Source organism: Saimiri boliviensis, chromosome 8, assembly GCF_048565385.1.
Source record: "Saimiri boliviensis isolate mSaiBol1 chromosome 8, mSaiBol1.pri, whole genome shotgun sequence".
Taxonomy (NCBI): Eukaryota; Metazoa; Chordata; class Mammalia; order Primates; family Cebidae; genus Saimiri; species Saimiri boliviensis.
In genome coordinates this window covers 29522622-29539736 of record NC_133456.1, presented here as the reverse complement: position 1 = coordinate 29539736, position 17115 = coordinate 29522622, and the positions used below count along the sequence as shown (strand labels likewise).

Below are 17115 nucleotides of genomic sequence, written 5' to 3'. Positions count from 1 at the left end.
TAAATATTGCTTTTAAAAAATTGTGTTAGAAGTTTTAAAACATTTGGAAATTCTGGTTGTGGCTTCAGATTTCACAGTTCCGATGATGCAACAGGATTGAACCATTGTCAAAGAGAAGGCAGGGACGTTTGATCTTGTTGGGACATGACTCCTGTACTTGCCCATTTGTTCAACCATCAACCCCTCTTTCTTCCAAATTCCATGTAGCATATTCTGTCCAGGAAGCAAGAAGACTTGCTTGGAGGCATATTCATTTTCCCCATGCCTCTTTGCTGTTGGTGGAAAATAAAGCATTTTATAGGCGGAGCTAGTGAATGCCTCTTTTAAAACACAAGTCTCCACGCTTCCCTGTTCACTTTGGTTCCAACATTCTGCCCAGCAAAGAAGTAGTCAGTCAAAATGATACCCGGAGGCTTAACTGAGGCCAAACCCGCCACTCCAGAAATCCAGGAGATTGTTGATAAGGTGAGTTGATGCCATTCAGGAAAAAGTCTGAGCCGAAATCTTGATTCATAGGTTGATACTGTGGAAAGGATGTGGTTGAACATGAAAACCAGAACTTCAGGATGTGTATGGCTTTGCTCAGGTTTCTTTACAACTAAAATGAAATAAGAGCTTTTCAGACGAAACCTCGAATAATCCCCGAACTGTGAGTGTGACCTTGAGCAAATCACATTTCTTCTCTGAGCTTCATTTTCTCCATTTGTAAAAGAATAATTTGTATTGTATCAACTTTAAATCTCTTACAAGATATGATTCTAGGTTTACTAATTCAGTTTCTGATGAAACTTTTCTAATCTCATCAAGTGAAGCCAACGTGTAATTGAAGACTAAGGTTGTTAATAATTTGATGAAGTAGACTTGGAACGCACTGCAGGGAATTTTTCTAAAAAATAGATTGAATGAAGAATGACATTGTAAAGGCAATCTACTCAATGTTGTTAGCAGATTGATACATTTTTCATTTCTTCTGTTTTGTTTTGTTTTGTTTTTAAGAGATGGGGTCTCACTCTGTTATCCAGGCTGGAGTGCAATGGTGTGATCACCGCTCACTGTAACCTCAACCTCTCGAGCTCAAGCAATCTTCCCCACTCAGCCTCATGAGTAGCTGGGATTACAGACACATGCCACTACACTTGGCTGATTGGCTGATTTTGGGGGTTAGTTTTGTTTTGTTTTTAGAGATGAAGTTTTGTTTTGTTGCCTAGACTGGTCTTGAATTCCTGGGCTCAAGCCATCTGCTCACCTAGGCTTCCCAAAATATTGTGATTACAGGTATCAGTCACCACACCCAGCCCTGATATATTTTTCTAAGTGCTATTTGATTAGATATCATCTATATAGTAAACATTTATTTGCATATTTTGTTTAAGAAAAACATGTACAAAGTACTATTTTAGCTTTTTAGTTTGATGTCGTATTTTCTTGTGTCAGAAAAAAGGACATTTTCAGGATAGTTGGCAAAATTCTAACAAGGTTTAGAGACTACTTAATAGTATTATTCTTGCTTTTGCTCTCTGAAACATGATTCTATGACAGCTTGGCAAACAAGATCAACTTTTTGTGTGATTATAAGAGTTGGGCTCTTGTATGTTCGGGCAACTAGAAAGCTCTCTAAGGGACCAGATGCCTAGAATCCCATCACTTATTCTTAGGGACTAATTATTTCTCTTTCAAGAGTTCTTTTTTTCTTCTAATGAGTAAATATCCTGAAAGATTTTTTTTTTTTCTGGGAGAAGATGATATTAAGTCAGTAATTCCTTCATGTGAATCCCCCTATCAGATCAATGTTCTCAAACTTGAAGGTGCACATGAATCACTTGCAGGTCTTGACAAACCTGATTCAAGGGGACTGGGGGTAGGTCTGAGATTCTGCATTTCTACCAGGCTCCCAGTTGCTGCTGCTGCTGCTCTCCATGACCTCACCTGCCTGCAGGACCAGAGATATATGGCATCGTACAAGGCCAGTGGGAGATGGGGCTTTAAAAGTCAGGTTGCCAAAAATAAAACCTGTTTCATTTGAAAAAATGAAGGTAACACCTTTTGCCCCATCAATTTCAGAGCTGAAAGGACTAAGTGAGATAATGTGCATAAAAAATGATTTGAAAATGAAACAGAAATGTGCATAGGGGAGGCAACACAATTGGTTACTTCAAATTTGTGGCTAAAATCATCCCTGACCCTAAAAAGGTCCCTCTGAGACTCTAAGAATCAGAGCTGTAGGAAGATAGGGAAAAATAGATTTGAAATGGAGAAAGTACAGAAAATTTTAATGATTTTTAAAAGCCTATCACTTGATTAGTAAGAACTAATAATTTTTAAAATAAGAAGCTACCAGAAGGCCTTGCATTGTTAATAACACCTATCTGTATGACTTGTTCTTAGTTACTGAAGTGCCAAAAAAAAAAAAAAAAAAAAAAAAACCTATCTGTGAGTCTCATCTTAAATTATAAAATTAATTTGAAAGTGTGTGTAGATGGGGGGCTGCTTCCCTTGAACTCCAGCTTCATCAGAGAGGTGGAATGAGAGAGAAGCATTAACAACAGCTACCTCACCCCAGAAAGGGGCTTTGCAGTTTTAAAAGCTTCACCTGACCTCCATTCAAAGTCTTATTTGATCTTCATAGCCCCTGGGACAGGCAGGGAAGGTATTATGTCTATCTTATAGATGATGAAACCAAGATTAAAAGAGATTAAGAGTCACCTAATTAAGACGTTATCTCGGCCGGGCACAGTGGCTCAAGCCTGTAATCCCAGCACTTTGGGAGGCCGAGGTGGGTGGATCACGAGGTCAAGAGATCAAGACCATCCTGGTTGGCAGGGTGAAACCCCGTCTCTACTAAAAATACAAAAAGTTAGCTGGGCATGGTGGTGCGTGCCTGTAATCCCAACTACTTATGAGGCCGAGGCAGGAGAATTGCCTGAGCCCAGGAGGCGGAGGTTGCAGTGAGCCGAGATTGCGCCATTGCACTCCAGCCTGGGTAACAAGAGCGAAACTCCGTCTCAAAAAAAAAAAAAAGAAGTAATCTCACCCTCAGTGTTTGACTGCCTGCCCTCTCCACCACACAGTGGCAGAACACAGAGGAAATTAGTTAGGAAAGGGAAATACACTGAGTGGAGAGACTGTGGTAAGTTTGTCTTCTCTGTGGAAGCACCAGCCTCATGTGTAAGTCAACATAGGAAGCCAGGGCGGGTGGATTACGTGAGGTCAGTAGTTAGAGATCAGCCTAGCCAACATGGCGAAACCTGTCTCTACTAATAATACAAAGCTTGGCTGGATGTGGTGGCAGGCACCTGTAATCCCAGCTACTTGGAAGGCTGAAGCAGGAGAATCGCTTGAGCCTGGGAGGCAGAGATTGCAGTGAGATGAGATTGTGCCACTGCATTTCAGCCTGCATGACATAGAGAGACTCCATCTCAAAAAATTAAAAAATTTTAAAGTTTTTTAAAAAATATAAATCATTAGAGAGCTGGGTGCGGTGGCTCATGGCTGTAATCTAGGCATTTTAGGAGGCCGAGGTGGGCAGATTGCTTGATCTGGGGAGTTTAAGGGCATCATGACAAAATCCCATCTCTATCCACACACAAAATACAAAAAAAAAAAAAAAATAGCCAGGTGGTACACGCCTGTAGTCCCAGCTACTTGGGAGGCTTAGGCAGAAGGACCACTTGCACCCAGGAAGTCGAGGATGCAGTGAGTCATGATCACGTCACTGCACTCCAGCCTGGCCAACAAAGCAATACTCTGTCTCAAAAATAAATAAATAAATAAATAAACATAGGAAATGACTATCAATGAATCATTTCATGGTAGGTGCATTTCTTGTATGTCTCTTAAGTGTCTAGCATTATGCTAATCATTACGAAAGCTACATTAGGGCTGTAAGATATGGCCCTTGGCCTCTAGGAGTTTTACAGGGTAGTCGGGAAAATTGAGATATCTGGAACATAATAGAAAACAATATTCAAGTGAGTATTTTTTTTGAGTGTGTGAGACGGAGTCTCGCTCTGTCACCCAGGCTGGAATGCAGTGGCACAATCTCAGCTCACTGCAACCTCTGCCTCCTGGGTTCAAGCGATCTTCCTGCCTTAGCCTCCCGGGTAGCTGGGACTACAGGCATGTACACCATGCCTGGCTAATTTTTTGTATTTTTAGTAGAGATGGGGTTTCACTGTGTTAGCCAGGTTGGTCTCCATCTCCTGATCTCATGATCCGCCCGCCTTGGCCTCCCAAAGTGCTGGGATTACAGGCGTGCGCCACCGCGCCCCACCAGAGTACTTTTTTATAATCATAGGTTTTAGACCAGAAAAGATGTTCCTGATTGCTGGGGAAGCCTTCTTCCCTTCAGGCGAATAATTACTGTGTGGCAGTTCAGCTCCTGGGGTGTTAAAGCCCCAGTTATCGCTTATCTGCTCTCTCTTGCAGGAGTGAGCCTTAGGGCACAATTCCCAGGTCAGTGTTAGAAGGTAGAGGAAGAGCTGAAAAACTCTATAGTTTAAGAAGCACTTTCACATCAATTACATCATTTACACCCCGATAAACAGCCCCAAAAGGTAGGTATTATTATAGCCACTTTATAGGTGAGAAACTTGAGTCAATTCGTTCTCCAAAATTACAGAGCGAGGTCCCCATTCAGGAATAGGGAAAATGGGTAGGTGCTGGTAATTCAAGGTCAATCTCCACTACCTGTCCCTTACTTGCTGGCTTTATTCCTTTGATTTTTTAAATGCACTTCTTTTTTTAAAAAATCATCTGTTAAAGTGCAAGTATTCTTAGAGGATCTGAAGTTTATCCGTTTTCCTTGGCCCTCTCAGAGAGCTTCTTAGTGGAAGGCCAACTGAAGAACCCCATTAGAAGCAGAGAAAGAAGGAAGGAAGAGATCACACAGAGAAGGGAAGAGTATCAAAGACAAATGATAACTGCATGACCAAAGAATTTGAGACCACAGTGAAAGAGGGATATTGGATGAGGGCAGAAAAAAAGAAAGGCAAGCAGAGGGGACAGCGATTAGGAAAACTTGAATGTTTTTGAAGGCTTCCCATTCTGAAGATAACAGACTGAACATGTCATTGTGGCATTATGTACTAAAACACACTCGGAAGAAAACCCTTTTCCAAGATTCTCTGTATTAGCTGAGGTCATTGCTATACTATCTTTCCTATAGGGGAGACAAGTTGTCAGGATGGAAAACAACTGTGGTCTTTTCATTTAGAAAACATTGATTAGGTAGAACTGTGTGAATTGCTATGGGGGTAGCAAGGACATAATATAGTGCCTGCCCCTGTGGAAATGTATAAAGTAGAATGGAGCTAAGAACGACACATAAAGAAAGACAGAACCATACGCAGCCCCATTCATGAAAAGCCACAATCGCTGTCATGAAGAACCAAATAAATGAATGGCCCAATAGCAAAAGCCTCCGGATCATCACTGCTGATCCATTATCTTATATAATATGTTAATAAGCATTTGATAAGAATTCTGAGCATGTTTATGAAAAGGAAAGAAATACTATTTAATTATTTTTAGAAGGGCTACTATACATGCAGTGTGCATGCACATAACACACACACACATATGCTCCCCTTAGTCATAAACCTGATTGCCGAATACCATTCCTGAGCAACACACAGAGCATGATTTTTGTCGGTCAGGACACCACACAAACACCTCATCTACATACCATCCTGGGTACACCCTGGAACTTAGCATGCCATCCACAAATTTGCGTTCCCCTCTCTGACCACAGCCTCCTCATTAGTCACCTCTCCCACTGTCCCACACCCAAAGAACCTGTCATTCAGCCACACCAGAATCCTCCAGGCACCTACCTTGCCATCTTCATGAGAACATGTCCAGGCCCACTCAGTCTCTCATCCAGCCTGGACCTCAGGACCAGAGGATAGCTTCAAATACCCCTCCACTAATGACGATTTCCTTGACTCTGGGAGCTCTTGGCATTCTAATTCTCAGTTAAAGATCACACCCACTGCCATCGCATATCCATCCAGGATAAAAGAACTTTGCCAAAGCGAGGTGCCACAGAAAACTCACCCATTACAAACCTATGAATTAATGCTGAACAACCCGGACAGGACCCAGGGCTGCCAGAACATCTTTTAGTCATATTTGTTGGTCTTTTTCTAGAAACCCCACAAATGTGAACCTCTCTTCAGGTGCTTAGTCTCTCCCATCCCCCATGGTCCCTCCAGCAGGATGTCACAGTTCCTACTTTTCTTAGGGCAGCCATCCCCAACATTTTTGGCATCAGAGACCAGCTTCGTGGAAGGCAATTTTTCCACAGATGGGGTGGAGGGGATGGTTTTGGTATGAAAGTGTTCCACCTCAGATAATCAGGCATGATATTCTCATAAGGAGCATGCAACCTCAATTTCTTGCATGCACAGTTCACAATCGTGTTCGAGCTCCTATGAGAATCTGATGCCACCACTGATCTAACAGGAGGCAGAGCCTAGGCCTTAATGCTCACTGGCTCACTGCTCCCCTTCTACTGGGCGGCCCAATTCCTAACAGGCCAGGGATGGGTGCTGGTCTGTAGCCCAGGGATTGAGGACCCCTGTCAGGGGATGGCAGGCTTCTGGTAAGAAAAATGCTCCAGTTCATCCTATCTCTTGCTGGATCTCATTCCTCCCTAGATTCTGTTCTCCTCTCTTCAGCCAGCCCTTCCTCTCTTAGCCAGGTGACTTCATTTCTTGCATCCTCAGTGCCTAGCCCCATACCCTTCAGAACATACTCAGACAACAAATGTCCACAAGTCACATCTTACAACACACACACACACACACACACACACACACACACACACACTCCCCTTAGTAAAATAAACCTGATTGCTGAATACCATTCCTGGCCAACACGAAGAACACGATTTTTGTCGGTCAGGACACCACACAAATGCCTCATCTGCATATCATCCTGGGTACACTCTGGAACTTAGCATGTCATAGTAGACTCTCGCATATCAGGCCCAGCTGAGAGTGGGAATGAAGTACTGTGCAGAAAGCTGATGGGTTCAGTGAAAGTTGAATTTGGGACTCTGTCTCCCTTCTCATGCTTGGTTCAGGAATGCTGGCATTTAAGCCCATATCCCTCTGTGGTAGACAGAATGATGGCCCTCCAAAGATGTCCATGTCCTAATACTTGGAACCTGTGACTAGGGTCCTTTACACAGCAAAAAAGACTTTGTAGGTGTGATTAAGTTAAGGATCTGGAGATGGAGACGTTATCCTGGATTATCCAGGTAAGCCCATGCAATCACAGGGTCTTTTTATATCCAAATACTGCACTCTAGTTAGTATTTTTTTTCCCACAGAGGTATAAGTCAGCAATTCTAAAAGTATTTTATATATATGCTAGAACTGAACAAATAGGCAAATACATTGCAAGTAATAAGAACCAGACTTCTTCCTCAGTGTTTGAGAAAGGAGTTACAATAAGGAAAGGGGAAAGACTAAATGAGTCCTGTGGTATTTGATTTTTTTTTCTTTCTTTTTTTTTTTTTTTTTTTTTTTGAGATGAAGTTTCACTCTTGTTGCCCAGGCTGGAGTACAATGGCACGATCTCGGCTCACTGCAACCTCCGCCTCCCAGGTTCAAGCAATTCTCCCGCCTCAGCCTCCTGAGTAGATGGGATTTCAGGCATGCGCCACCATGCACAGCTAATTTTGTATTTTTCATACAGATGGGATTTCATCATGTTGGTCAGGCTGTTCTCAAACTCCTGACCTCAGGTGATCCACCCACCTTGGCCTCCCAAAGTGCTGGGATTACAGGCATGAGCCACTGCACCCAGCATCGTGTTTGATTTTAATCAGAGGAATACACACACACACACACACACACACACACACACCCCTACATACATACATAATGTATATATATAATGACACACACATAAATGTGTGTATATATGCACACACATACGAGTAAAGATACATGCACATGTGTGTGAGTACACAGACATATTATTTTGTAGCCCTTTCTACTGAGTGGGCCTAGAAGCAATGACATCTAGTAACAAGAGACACAGCACCCAAATCTTTGGACTTAAATACCATTCTCCAATAAAAGGAGTGGGGGCTCCTTGAAGAAATAGTTGATTCCAGTAAGGAGGCAAGGATAATTCAAGATAAACCTGGAACATCTGATTCTACTTCCGTAGAGTCAGAAAGTAAGGAAGGTTTTATAAAATATGGAGGAATATTGAAAGGACACAGGTATCAGGTGAAGGAGCTCCCAATGGCCAAATCTAGAACATTTGAATAACAAAATAAAGAGTAATGAATTGTAATCCACAGAGTCAAAGAATTATCCATGAGTCATATTATATAAAATAAGGCAGGGCAAGGTGGCTCACTCCTGTAATCCCAGGACTTTGGGAGGCTGAGGCAGGCAGATCATGACGTCGAAAGTTCGAGAGCAACCTGACCAACGTGGTGAAACCCCATCTCTACTAAAAATACAAAAATTAGCCAGGCAAGGTGATGTGAGCCTGTAATTCCAGCTACTCAGGAGGCTAAGGTAGGAGAATCACTTGAACCCAGGAAATGGAGGTTGCAATGAGCCAAGATTGCACCACTGCACTCCAGCCTGTGGAGTGGCAACAGAGGGAGACTTTCTCTCAAAAAAATAAATAGACTGGGCACGGTGGCTCATGCCTGTAAACCCAGCACTTTGGGAGGCTGAGGTGGGCAGATCAGCTGAGATTGGGAGTTCAAGACCACACCAGTCTGGAGAACACGAAGAAAACCCATCTCTACTAAAATTACAAAATTAGCCCGGTATGGTGGCGCACGCCTGTAATCCCAGATACTCAGAAGGTCGGGGCAGGAGAATAGCTTGAAACTGGGAGGCGGAGGTTGCAGTGTGCCGAGATCACCCATTGCACTCCAGCCTGGGCAACAAGAATGAAACTCCATCTCAAAAAATTAATCAATTAATTTAATTAAATAAGTAATTGACTACATAAAGAGGAAAGAGGGAATAGCTCTTTCTTACAGTAAAATTCCATGTAATAAATGTACAAAAAATTATTTTTTAAATTACCATTTGGCCAACACCACAATTAATCATTGTCGTAGGCAGGAACCATCAATGGATGCTAAAATTCATGAATGAAAGTATGACAAGAAACAGAACTGCTGCATAGTCTGAATGTCTCCTCACAAGAAACTTAATAATTACAAAGGAGAAAAAAATAGTAACTGCAGTGGAGAAACCTGGCAGACATCCTAAGTGATCAAAATTAACATCACCAGTAATGTAATGTAGCTCCTGATAGGATGCACTAAAGCACAACATCCCTTTTGTGTATTGTTACAAAAATGTATAATACTAACATAAGAGGAGAGCATACAAACCTAAATTGAGGGACGTTCTACCAATTAACAGGCCAGTATTCTTCAAAAATGTTAAGGTCATGAACAACAAAGGAATGAACCCAGATTGTAGGAGAAATGACAACTAAATGCAATGTAGGATCCTAATTGAGATCTTGGAGCAGAAAAAGGGACATTTTCGGGAGAGAGATCCAAGATGGCTGATCACTAGCAGCTCGGGATTGTAGCTCCCACGAAAACGCAAAGAACGAGAGGACGCCACACCTTCACATGAATTCTTGTTGCTCACGCACCAGGAGATTCCCAGCTGAGGAGCCCCACGGGTCGCCAGCGCGACTCTTGTGACCAGCGAGGCGGTTTTGCCGGCGCCTTAGAGCGTAGGTTCTTGGTGCAGAGTCAGAAAAGCACCATCAATCTTAACACTGCTGATTTGGTCGGCGCAGTGGGTTGCTCAGATTTCGGCGCTGAGAATCAATAAGTTGGACGTCCACTCAGAAACCCAATTACAAAGACGGTAATTATAAAGACCACAGATGGATAAATCTACAACGAAGGGAAGAAAACAGTCAAAAAAGGCTGAGAATACCCAAGATCAGAACGCCTCTTCCTCAGCAGGGGATCCCAGTTCCTCATCAGCAACGAAACAAGGCTTGATGGAGAACGAGTGTGTTCCAATTACAGAAGCAGGCTTCAAAACGTGGATAATAAGAAACTTCTGTGAATTAAAAGAACTTGTTCTAACACAATCTAAAGAAACTAAGAACTTTGAAAAAAGGTTTGACGAAATGTCAACAAGAATACAAAATTTAGAGAGGAAAATAAGTGAATTGATGGAACTGAAAAACACAATACGAGAACTACGTGATGTATGCACAAGTTTTAACAGCCGAATCGATCAAGCAGAAGAAAGGATATCAGAGGTCGAAGACCAACTCAATGAAATAAAACAAGAAGACAAGATTAGAGAAAAAAGGATAAAAAGGAATGAGCAAAGTCTCCAAGAAATATGGGACTATGTGAAAAGATCTAATCTACGCTTGATAGGTGTACCTGAATGTGACGAAGAGAATGAATCCAAGCTGGAAAATATGCTTCAGGATATTATTCAGGAAAATTTTCCCAACTTAGTAAGGCAGGATAATATTCAACTCCAGGTAATACAGAGAACACCACAAAGATATTCCTCAAGAAGAGCAACTCCAAGGCACATAATCGTCAGATTCACCAGGGTTGAAATGAAGGAGAAAATACTAAGGGCAGCCAGAGAGAAAGGTCAGGTTACCCACAAAGGGAAGCCTTTCAGACTTACAGCAGATCTCTCAGCAGAAACCCTACAAGCCAGAAGAGAGTGGGGACCAATATTCAACATCCTTAAAGAAAAGAACTTTCAACCAAGAATTTCACATCCAGCCAAACTAAGCTTCATAAGTGAAGGAAAAATAAAGTTTTTTGTGAACAAGGAAGCACCCAGAGAATTCATCACCACCAGGCCTGCTTTACAAGAGCTTCTGAAAGAACCACTACACATAGAAAGGAACAAACAGTATCAGCCTTTCTAAAAAATACCAAAAAGTACAGAACATCAATATAATGAAGAATTCACATCAACTAATGGGCAAAATAGCCAGCTAATATTAAATGACAGTATTAAACTCATATATATCATTATTAATTCTAAATTTAAATTGACTAAATTCCTCAATTCAAAGACAGGCAATTTGGACAAAAAACTAAAACTGTATGCTGCATCCAGACCCATCTCACATTCAAGGATACACAAAGACTCAAAACAAAGGATGGAGAGAGACTTACCAACCAACCAGAGAGCAAAAATAAATAAATAAAAAGCAGAAGTTACAATTTTTACCTCTGATAAAATAGTCTTTAAAGCAACAAAGATCAAAAGAAGCAAAGAAGGACATTATATAATGATAAAAGAATCAATGCAACAACAAGAAGAGTTAAAGGTCCTAAATATACACGCACCCAATACAGGAATACCCAGACATACAAGACTTATTGAGAGACTTAGACTCCCACACAATAATAGTGGGAGACTTCAACATTAATATTAGACAGATCAATGAGACAGAAAATTAACAATGATATCCAGGACTTGAATTCAGATCTGGAACAAGTAAACGTAATTAACATTTATAGAACTCTCCACTTTACACAAAATATACATTCTTATCAGTACCACATCATATCAACTTAGAAGTTTAAACGAAATGTTGGTTGGCTCCTTGTTTGTTACTCTCTTCCCTCATTTTCTTTCATGTCTCCATTATTAAGGACAATTATAGGTATACCCATATTTAGACTGCATTCTAGCCCGGGCAGCAAAGCAATACCCCCATTCTCTCTCCCTCTTCCTCTTTCTCTTTCTTCCTCCTCTTTATTCTTTTTCTTATTATTCTTTAAAAAAAAAAGAAAAAGAAAAAAAGAAAAAGGGACATTTTCAGGATAATTGGCAAAATTCTAACAAGGTTTAGAGACTATTTAATAGTATTATGCCATGTTAATTTCCTGATTTTGGTGATTATACTGTTATACAAAATGGCAAAATTAGGGGAACTGTAAATGATGTAAGAGAACTCATTATACTAATTTCACAACTTTTAAGTCTGAAATTATTTTAAAATAATGTTTTGTTCTTTTTTATTTTTGAGATGGAGTTTCGCTCTTGTTACCCAGGCTGGAGTGCAATGGCACGATCTCGGCTCACCACAACCTCCGCCTCCTGGGTTCAGGCAATTCTCCTGCCTCAGCCTCCTGAGTAGCTGGGATTACAGGCACGCGCCACCATGCCCAGCTAATTTTTTGTATTTTTAGTAGAGACGGGGTTTCACCATGTTGACCAGGATGGTCTCGATCTCTTGACCTCGTGATCCACCCGCCTCAGCCTCCCAATTAAAATAATGTTTTAATCAGGTAGTAATTATTGCTCTCCTGATTTTTGTTAATCAAAAATATATACAACTCTTAGAGTTTTAGCCATCAAAATGTTCCTATATTGCATACCACACTGAGGTGTTAATTCAGCCTAAAGCAACACAATTTGACATTTTAACCTACGTAATTATATTAAAATAGGTATTTTCTACTGAAATAATTAAAATAGTTCATAGATCTCATTACCATCTTTGAAGACTTTTAGGAGGATGAGGTTTCCAGATGTATAAATTGCATAAGTGGAGTCTAATATAGCTTTGATTATTTGTTTCCTCTTTTCTTTAGGTTAAACCACAGCTTGAAGAAAAAACAAATGAGAAGTACGAAAAATTGGAAGCTGTGGAGTATAAAACTCAAGTCGTTGCTGGAACGAATTACTACATTAAGGTTAGAGTTCAGCACTTACTTTAGCACAAAAGATGTGTTTCTCATTTTATGTAAAATGTTCCCTGATTTCCCTACCATATAATTCCTTCCTTATGGTTGTCCTAAATTAAGATGCCCAACACGATACCTTTCAAATGGTAGACTCTCAAATTTGGTAGATGATGTGATACCATTTTCTTTTCTTGTGAATTCAGAAAGCTTTATAACATTGATTCTTGATTTCTGGAAATTGTATAGAAAAAGATTTCGTAACAATTCAGGGCATGCTGGATGTGTGGCTGTGCTGCTTCTTAGGTAAGGAGGGAGGCTCACGCCTCATCTGCCTGAAGGTGTGGGGCTGGACCAGATGGTATCTTGAAGCTGATTCCACCTCAAAGCTGTATGATTCTACATGTCTAAATTAAATAGATTACAATAATGACTCAAACCATTGGCTGGGAAAATAATTTAAAGCATTTTTGCCCTTTAAATAAGCATTTTGATTAATATAATGTAAATACTATTTTTGTAACACAAATTTGTATATTTAACTTGTGGCATTTTAGGTTTAAAGCAGTGGAGTATTTAAAATAGTTTAAAAATTAATTTTATAGCTCTGTCAAAAAATTACATGATGCACTCATCCAGTTCTAATTGAAGTTATCAAGAGGAAACCAATTTAACAAGTCAACCATGAATATTTGAGAGGCATTTTTGTCCTTATGTATTAAGATGATAATTCCGATTTTAAAAGTAAAAACAAATATTCAAGGGTATTTACTTAATCTTAGCTATTTACTTAGCTATTTGGCCAGGGCACAATGTGGCTTATTTCTCTTTAACGAACAATTCAATTCAAATATAAAAATTTTAAAAGATGGCCTCAGCAAAAAAATTAAGTAAGTAGAGCTAGTCAGCTCAGCATAAGAAAGTTTCAGTACTGAGTTATATGTACATGGATTAGCCCTGTTCTGCCAAATATGAGCTCCTAGTAAAGACCAGGTCCTGGGGAGACACAGGTGAAAGAGCCCCTGCTGTATCCTCAGAAAACAATGGCACCATTTCCTCCATTCTCAATCTGCTTTCTCCATGGCTGGAAAAAAGTTTTCTAGTTAAAAATGATTATGAGCCAAGATAGGAAACATTCTATCAACATTAGGATATTTATTTTAATAAATTATGGTTAATTCAAATGCATACATTTCACATATTACCAGCTCACACATTTCTTCAACAGTTCATCAGATAACTCTCTTGAAAATTTCTCCTTGAAAATTTCTTCCCTTGACCACCCTTTTGTCCTCTCTTAATCAGTCTCCCTCTTTCTCTCTCTCATCTTTTCTTCCTTCTGCTATCAAATTTTCCCTACTGGATGGATCTCAGCCATAGATCCCAGTTCCCTCTTACTTCCTGGCAGTCTGGCTGTTGATCCCTTTGCTCTGAGCCACTTGAGATTTAAGGTCTTGCCAGTGACATGACCTTCTCTATGGATCTCAAGTACCTATCAAGAGGCAGGTGGTAGAATGGAAGGGCCACAGGCTTAGGTGTCAGAGTGTCCCGGGTTCGAACCCTTGTTCAATTTGTTCTATGGGTCAAAATCTGTGATGGAAGCTCCTCCTCCTCTCTGAGCCTTCATTCCCTTACCTGCACAATGAGGGTAATAACCTACTTTGCAGGGTGTTGTGAGGAATAAATAAGCTGGAAATGTACTGAGCACTTAGAATTCTCCATGCACTATTCTAAGAGCAGGGCATGTACTATCTCATTTAATCTTCACAACAAATCTATGAGATAAATACAATCACTTCTCTTGGGTTACTGATGATAAAATTGAGATCCCAGGTGGTGAAGAAACTAACAAAGTTTACACAACTGTAAGAGCAGAGTCAGGATTTGCACCCAGATGGACTGAGCGTAACTACTGGCTACATTGTCTCTAATATAAAGTACAAAATAAGAACTTTTAAATGGTTACACTGGCCTGGTGTGGTGGCTCATGTCTGTAATCCCAGCACTTTGTAAAACCAAGGTGAGAGGATAGCTTGAAGCTGGGAGTTTGAGATCAGCCTGGAGAACGTAGCAAGACCCTGTCTCTACAAAAAAAAAAAAAAAAAGTTTAATTACCAAGGCGTGGTGATGCACACCAGCAGTCCTAGCTACTTGGGAAGCTGAGGTAGGAGGATCACTTGGACCGAGGAGTTTCAACCTACAGTGAACTGTGATCACACCACTGCACTACAGTCTGGGCAACAGAGCGAGGCCTCATTCCCCCATCAATACCCCCAAAAAAGGTACACTGTAGAGTGAAAAGAATGTAGCTGTTAGAGCCTAACAGATCTGGGTTTGAATACTGGCTATGCCACTTATTAGCTGAGAGATTTATGGCAAATCACTAAATCTGTCTTTATTCTGCTTCCACATCTATAACATTTTCATTCTTCCACCTTTCTACAGGCCTATAATACTAACTTAATATAATCATATATATAAAATGCTCATCATAGTGTCTGGCTCACAGTAAACATTTGATATATGGCATTTGTTAAAATTAGGATAGGAAGTGACATCAGAAGCACAATAAATATTTTTATAAGACAGAATATTTATTGTGTCAAGCAAGAACCAAAGTAAAAAAATCTTACTATAATTTTCTAGGTCTCAGATTCACGTCCAAACTACTGCTTCTGCTTCAACCTATGTCATATCAATGACTTCCTAGCAAAACCCCTTGGCTTTTTTTTTTTTTTCTTTGAGATGAAGTTTCACTCTTGTCACTCAGGCTGGAGTGCAGTGGCACGATCTCAGCTCGCAACCTCCACCTCTCAGATTCAAGTGATTCTCCTGCCTGAGCCTCCCAAGTAGCTGGGATTACAGGTGTGTGCCACCACTCCCAGCTAATTTTGTGTTTTTAGTAGAAACCGGGTTTCGCCATGTTGGCCAGGTTTGTCTAAAACTCCTGACCTCGTGTGATCCACCTGCCTCAGCTTTCCAAAATGCTGGAATTACAGGCGTGAGCCACAATGCCAGGCCAACCCCTTTACTTTAGAAGGGAGGGTGTCTGGCCCCTGGGCTCTGCTCAATCCTATCAGTGGGCATTTATAAAGTAGGTTATGATATGGGTATGGGAACCCTGCATCCCAAATTTTCTAGAGCAATTCTGATTTTCTTCTCCCTTATCAGATTGTATAGCAAACAAAGTGTCCCAAGTTGGGAGTCAGAAAACAGCATCACCAAAAACATAGGCTGTCACTTGTTTCTTGTTCTACGCATCTTTGAAAATAAAATGCTGTCCTCTGTGCCCAGATTATACTAAAATAAAAATAAAAATAAAAATGAATAAACCTAGGACCTATGCCTCTTGCCATGCCTTTAGTCTACTTTTTTTTTTTTTGAGACAGACTCTCGCTCTGTCGCCCAGGCTGGAGTGCAGTGGCGAGATCTCAGCCTCTGAAGTAGCTGGTATTACAGGCACACACCACTATGCGCCCGCCTAATTTTGTATTTTTAGTAGAGGCGGGGTTTCACAATGCTGGCTAGACTGGTCTCGAACTGCTGACCTTGTGATCTGCCTGCCTTGGCCTCCCAAAGTGCTGGTGTTACAGGCATGAGTCACCACGCCTGGCCTAGTCTACTTTTTCTCTCCTAAAATAAGGTGGTGGATTTATGAAAACAAAGAATCTAAGAATGGTGGGCTAGGCCTAGCAATGCTGTTCCCCAGCAGCTTTTTGGACAGAAGTCTTTATAGACCTGTGGATCTCTCACTCGACATAGACCTATTTGAACAAATCTCCTTTTTGCTTTCTCTTTTTTTAAATACTTTTCAGGTACGAGCAGGTGATAACTGTTATATGCACTTGAAAGTATTCAAAAGTCTTCCCGGACAAAATGAGGATTTGGTGCTTTCTGGATACCAGACTGACAAAAGCAAGGACGACGAGCTGACTGGCTTTTAGCAACATGTTCCCAAAGCGCTCTGATTCCTTCTACTGGCTACCAAGTCATGATCCCTGCTGATAAATGTAACCATCAATAAAGATGCATTCTTTCAAAAAATATATATATATTTCTTCAATTATTTCTCATGTATTATATTAAGTAAAAATTATCTTTTCTTTCTCAAAACCCATGTTACTGATTTAGAGTATAAATTCCATGTAAATTGATGTCATTGGAAATCTTACAAAAACTAGTCAAGCCTAATACAACTGGCTAAAGGATAGCACCACCCTTACCTTCACCGTAGGCAGGCTGGATCGTGGACTATCAGTTCACCAGCCTCCTTGTTCCTTGTGGTTGCTGAGAACCCAACATTCCATCTCTACCCTCATACTTCAAAATTAAATCAGGCATTTTACAAAGTATGTGTGTGTATGTATATGTGTGTGTGTGTGTGTGTGTGTGTGTGTGTGTGTATACCTTTTTTTTTCTTTTAAGAT

General features: G+C 40.6%; 1 protein-coding gene across 1 annotated transcript; it reads left to right on the top strand.

Annotated features, from left to right (window-relative positions):
- The first annotated feature begins 218 nt into the window (after positions 1-218).
- Positions 219-16734, top strand: CSTA (cystatin A). The gene is made up of 3 exons (XM_003941649.3): positions 219-465; positions 12599-12700; positions 16504-16734. The coding sequence occupies exons 1-3, from the start codon at positions 400-402 to the stop codon at positions 16630-16632; spliced, it is 297 nt and encodes a 98-aa protein (XP_003941698.1). The 5' UTR covers positions 219-399; the 3' UTR covers positions 16633-16734.
- The last annotated feature ends 381 nt before the right edge of the window (positions 16735-17115 follow it).